Here is a 9,791-nt window from a genome sequence, read left to right on the forward strand (position 1 = left end):
AGGTATTCCACCCTAGTGTGTAGAATCCTGCACAACGGTCATATCAATGGTCTCTGATCTGTCTTCCTGAGTACATCCTGTTCTAAATATATAAAGAGAAGATAAGGTGATAGTTTTACAGTGCTTGTTTTGATCACCCAAAAATAACAAACTCACTACCATCAAGTTGATTCTGACTCACAGCGAACCTATATTCTCATGTCTCTGGATGACTTTAAAGTTAGATATTTGAAGTTTAGATGTTAAACTAGTAAATATGTATCTTCAATTTTATTTAGGATTACTCTTTATTTGAAAGATTAAAGTTAATCTCATTCACATGATGAATTTTCTACTTTTCTTTAAACTCTGATTGAATATGCCTAAGTATTCTAGTGAACACAAACTAACCTAACTTTAAAAACATAAAATTTAATGTGTCAGGAGTATAGGAGCTGAGCCTTCCCCATTGTTCCATGTTCTCTTAATTTTATGCATACAATCATTAAAAATGGAACAATGTGATTTGAGATTATCCAATAGTGTTAGAGTTTTTTTTCCCTGATGCTATTTAAGCATCAGGACAAGGAAGCAGTGAGGTTTAAAACAATGATTTACGCAAAACACTCATTTCATAACCCCAAGGTATTTACTAATCTACCATTTTTTAATTCCTTTCTCTCAGTCTATTCTGAATTCAATGCTCCCCCGAGCTTCAACATCCAAAGAGGTCGATGCTAGTCTACTTTCAGTTATTTCCTTCCCAGCCTTTGCAGTAGAAGATAGCCAGTTGGTGGAGCTCACAAAACAGGAGATCATCACCAAGCTTCAGGTGTGTGCATTGCTTTTCTTTTCTCCTTTTTTAAGACAAAGGGTCGTTTATAATCCTTGATATTCCAGGAAGAATAACATAAATTAAAGACAAAGTTCTTCTCCATAAAGTCTTTCACAGTGTGTGAAAATTTTGCTTTGTTGGTTTCTCAATGTTCTAACATAGCATGCTCACTTAAAAAAATACGATTTCATTGGCATATAGTTCACATATCATATAATTCAATTTTTTAAACATATTAAAAAGATTTTTCCATCGTCACCACAGTCAACTTTAGAGCATTTTCCTCACTCTTAGTTATTGGTTTCTCTCCAACCTCTTAAAAAAAACCTCCTCCAAAAAAAAAAAAGAAAGAAAGAAAAAAGCAAATTCACTGTCATTAAGTCAGTTCTGACTCATAGCGACTGTATAGGACAAAGTGGAACTGCCTCCATGGGTTTGCGAGACTAACTCTTGATGGGTGTAGAAAGCTGTCTTTCTTCCTTGGAGCTGCTGATGGTTTCAAATTACTGACCAACACTTAACCACTACAACAGCAGTGCTCCTGCACCAACCCTAAGAAATCTTTTTTTTATGTTCTTCTTTATATGAAACTCAGGATAGGTAAATCTATAGAGATAGGAACTGGATTAATAGTTTCTTAGCCTTAATCCTAGAAACTACTAATCCAGTTACTGTCTCTATAGGTTTACCTATCCTGGATTTCATGTAAAAGGATAAAAACCAACAACAACAACAAAATAAAACTGAAAAACCTCAATTAAAAAGAAAACAAAACAATTAAAAAGAAAACAGAAAATAATAAAAGCTACAAGTTTCAAGTGGGTCAAAAGGGAAAACAAATAAGGTATTAAATTGCTACCTAATTACATCTGCATTAATCCACTTTCCAATGCTTGCTGCAAAGGAGCCCTGATGCCATAGTTATGTGTCAGGCTGTTAACTGCAGTCAGAGTTCGAAACCATCAGCAACTCTAGGGGAGAAAGATGAGGCTTTCTACTTCTGTTAGGAGTTGCAGTCTCAGAAACTCACAAGGGCAGTTCTAGTCTGTCCTGTAAAGTCACTATGAGTTAGCATCTACCCTTATGCAGTTAGTTTGGTTTTTGGTTTGGAACGCACTCTGATAGCTAGGCTATTCACATCCTTGGCCAAGGATCAGAGGGGATTCACTTGAGGCTCAATCCACATGGAGTCCCTGCAAAGAGATTTTGATCTTACACTGTCCTCCATAGCCTTCTGCAAACCAAGTGCTCAGAAGTTAAGCTCTGATACCTTTCTCTCCTCCAGTCTTGGATTTTATTCTTTACAATATTTGGATTGCACAGACTGATATGCTTCTTCTATGTGGACTTAGCTGGCACTTCACTTAAATGGCTGCTTGTTTTGAGATAAGTCTGTAAGACCCCAGACACTATTCCTTCTGACAGCTGAGAACCATCTAATTTCTTCACCACACTTTGCTATAACACCCAGATATTCAGTGGTCACTTCCTGAGGGTATATATTGAGTAGGGCCACATCATAAGAACAAATTGTGCCTAGATAAGGTCTACAATTAAGTGTGAGCTCAAAATCCATCCATATGTCTGTGGTTTATATATGAAGGATGTTCTACACCTCAAAAGTGTAAAATACCAGTTTTTGTTAGCGTGCGACTTAGATTACCAATAGCTGGATAGAAACTAGGTCAAGAGTATTCAGTTATGAACATAATTCCAGGTGTGTTCTCCCCATGGAGGTCTACATAAGTAATGTTAAGCATTTTCCTAATGTCAGGTTGACCCTCACTTCTATTCACCAACAGAAGTGAAATCACCTTCTCTGAGAGAGGTCTCTCCTCCCCAACCTCTGAACTATTAAAGTTCCCTGATCAACCGTGTAGGAATGTATCTTGATTTGGGCTGATGTGGAACAATGCGGTATCGCAGGAACTCATTGGTCTTCTCGCTTTCTCCACGACATGAGAAACTAGCTTAGGTAAGGCCTCCTTTGTCAAAGTAGTAGTAGTCTGCAAATAAAGAGGGAACATATGCATTATGAGCATTAGACAGGCACACCACTTCATTGCTTGGGATCCTGGTTTAGAAGATTATGGCCTGAGAACAGATGCCTACCTTTGGCTTGGTGTTTGCCTTTGTACTGGACTCGTACAATATTTGTCCTTTTGTGATTGACTACCTTAGCTCAGCATAATGGATTTCAAGTTCATCCATGTCATGAGGCGTTTTGTAGTTTCATCACTGTTTTTTTAGGTATGCAGCACATTCTGCTGTGTATGTGTACAAGATTTTCTTCATCCATTCTTATGCTTGTGTTAGTCCAGGTGGACTAGAGAAACAAATTAATATTCAAGTTTGAATGGCTAACATTCAAATGAGCCATTTGAATGACATTTTTGGTAAACTGTCTATTCATATCTTTTACTCACTTTTAAATTGGATTATTTGTTTTCATTTATGGAGATGTAAAATTATATCATTTTAGGACTTAGTCCCTTGTCCATTGTTTCACTGCTAAAGATTTTCCCTAGCCCCCCTGCTCTCATTTTACTTTTTGATGACGTCTTTTATTGTACATAAGTGTCTTATTTTTAGTACATCCCAGTCATCTATTTTGTCTTACACCGTGTGTGCTTCCTTTATTATATTTGGTAGTATGTGTATGCCCTGTAATAGGACCCTTAAGTTCATCTCAATTTTCTCATTGATGACCTTTATATCTCTGGGATTTGCATTTATGCCTCTAATCCATCTTGAGTTCACTTTTGTACGTGGGATGAAGTATAGGCCCTATTCCATTCTTCTGTAGCTAGAGATCCAATTTTGCTGACACCAGTTGTTTTTCTCATTCAATGTTTTTTGGATTTTTGTCAAAAATCAGTTGCCTATTGGTGGATGCATTTCTTTCTGGGGTTTCTGTTCTGTTCCATTGGTCTATGTATCCATCACTGTACCAGTACCAAGCTGGTGTGACAATTGTGTCTGTCTAAAGATTTTGGGGTATGGTAGTGTCAGGCCTCCTGCTTTGTTCTTCCTCTTAAGTACTGTATTTATAGATTGCTTTGTGTAGTATTGACAGATTCACTATATTACATCTTCCTGTGATTAACAAGGACAGCTTTCCATTTGTATAGATCTTTTGGTTTCTCATACTAGTGAACTGTCGTTTTTTGTGTAAATTTCTTTTGTTTCTTTGGTTAGGCTTATTCTAACCATTTCCTCTTTTATGTGCCTATTGTAAATGTAATTGTTTTCCTGATGTCTTTTTTGGAGCTCCCTTCTCTGGTATACAGGAATCCAAATCATTTCTACTTGTTAATCTGGCATCCTTTCACTTTGCAGAATCCCTTGATCATTCCCAATGACATTTTTGTGGCATTTGGGGGGTTCTATATATGTAGGATCATATCATCTGCAAATAGCAAGTTTTTTCACTTCTTTGCCCAGTTGCATTCCCTTGATTTATTTTTGTTGTCTAATGGTTTGGGCTAAGACTTTGCGCTTGATGTTGAATAAGGATGATGTTGAATAAGGTATTTGTTTTCTGGTTCTTACTTACAAGGGAAATGCGTTCAATTTTTCCCCTTTGAGAGTGATGTTGGCAATTGGTTTTTCATATGTGTTAATACTTTATTATCTTGAGGAATTTCCCTTCTATTCCTATTATTTTGAGTATTTTTATCAGAAATAGGTGTTAGCTTTTTCTGCATCTATTGATATGATCATGTGGTTCTTATTCTTTGTCTTGTTTATGTGGTATACTACATCGTTTTCCTAATGTTCAACCCTCCTTGCATCCTTGATATGAATCTCATTTGATCAGGTTGAATTGTATTTTGATATTTTGTTGGATTCTATTAGCCAGAATTTTGTTGAGAACTTTTGCATCGATATTCTTGAAGGACATTGATCTGTAGTTCTCTGTTTTTGTGAGGCCTTTGCCTGGTTTTGGAATCAGGGTTATGCTCACTTCTTAGAATGAGTTTAGGAGTTTTTTGTACCTTTCTATATTCTGGGTTAGTCTGCGTAGAATTGGTGGCAGACTTTCCATGAATACTTGATAGAATTCCCCTGTGAAACCATCAGGTCCTGGGCTTTTCTCGGTTGGGATTTTCTTGATGACCTTTCTACTTTTGTTATAGACCTCTTTGGGTTTTCTCCATCAGTCTCAATAAATGTGGGGGTATAGTGTATTTCTAGATATTTGTCCATTTCTTTTAGGCTATCAAACTTATTGGAGTACAGTCTTTTACAGTAGTGTGTTGCTCTTTTTATTTCATTTGCTATGTTGTGATGTCACCCTTTTCTTCTCTAACTAGATATTTGCATCTTCTTTCTTTTCCTTTGTTAAGTTTGCCAGTGATTTGTCAATTTTGTTAATCCTTTGAAAGAACCAATTTCTTTTCTTGTTGATTTTTTCATTGTCTTTCTATTTTCCAATTCATTAATTTTTTTCCCCAAAATCATTTTATTGGGAGTTTTAGTACTATTATATTTTAATTGTCCTTTTATAAGCAGTTTCTTTTAAAAACCTATCTAAATAGGTGTTGAAAGAATTAGTCATTGCTGGTTGGGGTGCAAAATAATAGAGCCACTTTGAAAATGAGTTTGGTAGTTCCTTACAAATTTACACATGTACTTACCATATGACCCAAGAATCTTTCTACTAGGTAATTGCAGAAATAAAAACTTATGTTTACACAAAAATCTATATGCAAATGTTTGAAGAAATTGTCTCACTTCTCTAGTACTGCTATAACAGAAATACGATGAGGTTCTATAAACAGAAATTTATTTTCTCACATTTTAGCAGGCTAGAAGTCTAAATTCAGGGAAGTGGATCTAGGGGGGAGGCTTTCTTTCTCTGCTTACTCTTGGGGAAAGTCCTTTCCTCTCTTTAGCATCTTTTTCTTGGTTCTTTGGATATCTCATGTGGCATAGAATCTCTGTTCCTTCATTTCTGCTTGCTTGCTTGCTCAATTTTCTCTTTTATAATCTCAGTGGAGATCAGCTTAAGGCACACCTACAGTAATATTGCCTCATTAATATAATACAGATAATTCATTCCCAAGAATTATAACTACAGGTTTAGGTTACTATGTACAAATTTTGGTGGGGGTGGGGGTGCACAGTTCAATCCATAACAAAAACTTTATTCACAGGCACCATTGGCATTGAAGACCTTATCTGCCTTAAGGGACCAATCCCATATTACTCCTTTCTTTATTAGCTGGTACATAGGCACACTAACTGGATCAGGTAAGAGATACAGGGATGACTTCACAAGAGTGGGGTATACTTTGACCTCAGGGACAGTCTTCATTTTACCAAACCACATAATACCCAAGACATTCACCACTCAGTGGGGCAGGGGCCTGTCAGCTGGTGCATCTCCAGGCCAGCAGGAAGCGGTTCAGCAGTTCAGCAGTTGCCAGGTCTCAGGGAACCACACTTAGCTGGTAGGGGAGGTCAATCCCAAGGCTTGCCACTACAACAAGCTTGGTCTGAAAGGGAGGAATTTCCATTCTTCCACGTACTGCTTTCCTCCTTCTGAGTCCATAGAAGATTCTGAGGATTGCTAGCACTTAAAGTCCCACTCTCTCCTTATGAGTACTTCCCACTCTAGCTACCACCCTCTCATGTTCCCTAAGTGACTTGCTGGTGTTTATACCACAGCTGAATCTGGAAACATATGAGGGTGTACCCAAAAAACCCTGGAATTCCACCCTTCCCTCAAAGCTAAGTATTTAATTTTTTTCTTTTTTTACAAAACACCCTTATCACCTTCAAAGTACTCTCCATTGCACTTAATACATTTGGCAAATCCACGTTTCCATTCTTGGAAACATTTTTCAAACTCATCTGTTTGGATGGCTGACAGCACCTCCCTCATTTTATTCTTCACCTCTTCTACATTGTCAAATTGCTGTCCTTTCATGTCCCTCTGCATTCATGGGGGACAAAAAGAAGTTTCAAGGAGCAAGGTCAGGTGAGTAAGGTGCATGGGACAAGAGGGGCATGATGTTTTTTGCGAAAAAAATGGTGCACTGAGATGGCTATGTGAGCAGGTGTATTAGTGGCAAAAACCAGTGCCCTGTCTGCCACAAATCAGGCCTTTTTTGTTGCACACTGTTGCATAATCTTTTCAGAACTTCTAAATAGAAAGTTTGATTAACAGTCTGACCTGGTGGAACAAACTCCAAATGCACTACAAGTCTACGTTTTCATCCTTTCAGGAAGTTGACTGATCCAGATTGAGGTTTGTCATCAATCGACATTTCACCTTTTTTGAAATGAGAAAACCACTCGTGTGCTTGAGTTTTTCCACAGCGTCATTCTTGTGAGCTGTGTTCAACATCACAACAGTTTCTGTGGTATTTTTCGGGAGAAGGAACCAAAATTTCACAGCCACATGATGTTCTTTTAAATCGGCCATCACACACACAAATGAGGTTCGAGCGAAACTTATTTATGGAAAAATTCACTGTGACCAGAGAGAACCTTCCCAGGTGAAGTCACTGTGTGCACTAACTTACAGCGAGTTGCTCAATGATCGCTTAGTGGGAAAAATGCATACTACTAAAGCTCCGCTCCACCCACTGCAATTCTGGTTTGTGTTTTTTTTGGGGGAAGGTAGGTGGAAGTACCCCTTAGTATATATATATATAGTAATTGAATTGTCAAGACTTACCTTATGGTAAACCGCATGAGAAGGATAATTTTAGGAACTCTGCCTTAGTGAAGAGCTTGAAACTTAGCCCTAACTTGATATTACATTACTGAAATATGTTCCCACTGCTGGGCTGATTTTAGTTTTTCAGAATTACTATTAAGTGTTATATCTGTATTGGTGATCAGTTCATACATGTAGATGCTCCAAAGAATGCATTTATTCAAACTTTTTTTTTCTGCTTGCCCAGGGTCGTTATGGTTGCTGTCGCTTTCTGAGAGATGGATATAAAACTCCTAAAGAGGTAGGTTCCCCCCTCCTCAAATGAACCCCACACAGAATGGTCACTGCTAACACTGATTCTGAGGAAACATTCAATTCATTGATAATAATTATATAGACCACTGTGTAGGGTGGTCATAACAAAACTATTTGATAAGAATGGGAATTCCAGAACACTACATTGTGCTCATGTGGAACTTTTACATGGATCAAGAGATAGTTCTGCAAACTGACCAAGAGAATACTGCATGGTTTAAAATATGAAATGGTGTGCATCAGGGTTGCATCCTCTCACCATATTTATTAAATCTGTACGTTGAGCAAATAATCAGAGAAGCCGGATTATATGAAGAAGAGTGTGGCATCAAGATCGGAAAAAGTCTTATTACAAACTGAGATAAGCAGATGAAAGGACACAACCTTGCTTGCTGAAAGTGAGGGGGACTTCAAGCACTTGTTGATGAAGATCAAGGATTGCAGCCTTAAATGTGTTTTCAGGTTCAATGTAAAGAAGACCCAAATCCTCACAATGGACCCATGGGTAACAGCATGATAAGTGGAAAAAAGATGGGAGTTTTCAAAGGTTTAATCTTTTTTTTAAAAGATCATTTTATTGTGGGCTCTTACAGTTCTTATAACAATCTATACATCAATTGTATCAAGCATATTTGTATATATGTTGCCACCATTATTTTGTAAACATTTACGTTCTATTTGAACCCTTGGTATCAGCCCTTCTTTTTACCCTCCCTCACCACCTCCCACCCTCGTGACCCCTTGATAACTTATAAATTATTATTATTTTCATATCTTACACTGACTGCTGTCTCCCTTCCCCCATGGTTTCTTTCCCCCTACTCTCCCCAACGCCCACCCCCTATACTCCTGGTATCATTACTCCCATTTCTGTTCCTGAGGGGATTATCTGACCTGGATTATATGTGTTGTGAGCTCTTATCTGTACCTGTGTACATGCTCTGGTCTAGCCCACAGTGAAAGGCAGGATTGGGCTCATGATAGTGGGAGGTGAGGAAGCCTCAAGGAACCAAAGGAAACACCATATGTTTCATTGGTACTATACTTCACCCTGGTTGACTCATCCCTTCCTTGTCACCCTTCTGTGTAGGGATGTTCCACTGTCTACAGATGGGTTTGGAGTCTCTGCTCTGACACCCCTCGTTCTCAACAATATGGTTTTCTGTTTTTTGTTTGTTTGGGGTTTTCTGATGCCTGTTACCTGATCCCATTGACACCTCATGATCTTACAGGTTGGTTGGTGTGCTTCTTCCTTTTGGGCTTGATGGCTGCTTGTTTAACTTCAAGCTTTTAAGATCCCAGCTGCTATATCTTTGATAGCTAGGCACCATCAGCTTTCTTCACCCATTTGCTTGTGCACCCATTTTGTCTTCAGAGATCAACAAGGGTCTCATCTTGTTTGGAACCACAATCAATGATCATGGAAGCCGTAGCCAAGAGATGAAAAGACATGTTGCATTGGGTAAATCTGCCTCACAAGACCTCCTTAAAGTATAGAAAAGCTATGATATTACTTTGAGGACTAAGGTGGTCTACTCAAAGCCATGGTATTTTTCAGTTGCCTCATATGCTTGTGAAAGTTGGACATTGAATAAGGAAGACTGAAGAAGAATTTATGCGTTTGAACTGTGATGCTGTAGAAGAATATTGAAAGTATCAAGAATGGCTAAAGGGACAAACCAATCTGTCTTGGAAGAAGTATGGTCAAAGTGTTCCTTGGAGGCAGGGATGATGAGATGTCATCTTGCATATGTTTGTATATACTGTCAGAATTGACCAGTCCCTGGAGAAATAAGGTGGATTGACATTTTGACTGTGCTAATGGACTCAAGCATAGGAAAAATTGTGAGAATGGTACAGGACCAAGTAGTGTTTCGTTCTGTTGTATATAGGTTTGCTATGGGTCAGAACTGACTTGATGGCCCCTAATACCCCAAATGGCAATAGGATAGCAGTAATGGATGTTTGCTACTTGTGTTTACTGATTGTAGG

General features: G+C 38.1%; 1 protein-coding gene across 1 annotated transcript in view; it reads left to right on the forward strand.

The window, feature by feature from the left end:
- The window catches only part of PHKA1 (phosphorylase kinase regulatory subunit alpha 1), a 245,264-nt gene that overhangs the window by 62,333 nt on the left and 173,140 nt on the right, over window positions 1–9,791 (forward strand). Inside the window, exons 8-9 of the mRNA XM_045290221.1 lie at window positions 665–811; window positions 7,732–7,785. Coding sequence (XP_045146156.1) covers window positions 665–811; window positions 7,732–7,785 — 201 coding nt within the window. The remainder of the gene's footprint in view (window positions 1–664; window positions 812–7,731; window positions 7,786–9,791) is intronic.

The sequence above is a fragment of the Echinops telfairi genome, unplaced genomic scaffold, assembly GCF_000313985.2.
Source record: "Echinops telfairi isolate 266 unplaced genomic scaffold, ASM31398v2 ScPeMD7_34;HRSCAF=130, whole genome shotgun sequence".
Classification (NCBI taxonomy): Eukaryota; Metazoa; Chordata; class Mammalia; order Afrosoricida; family Tenrecidae; genus Echinops; species Echinops telfairi.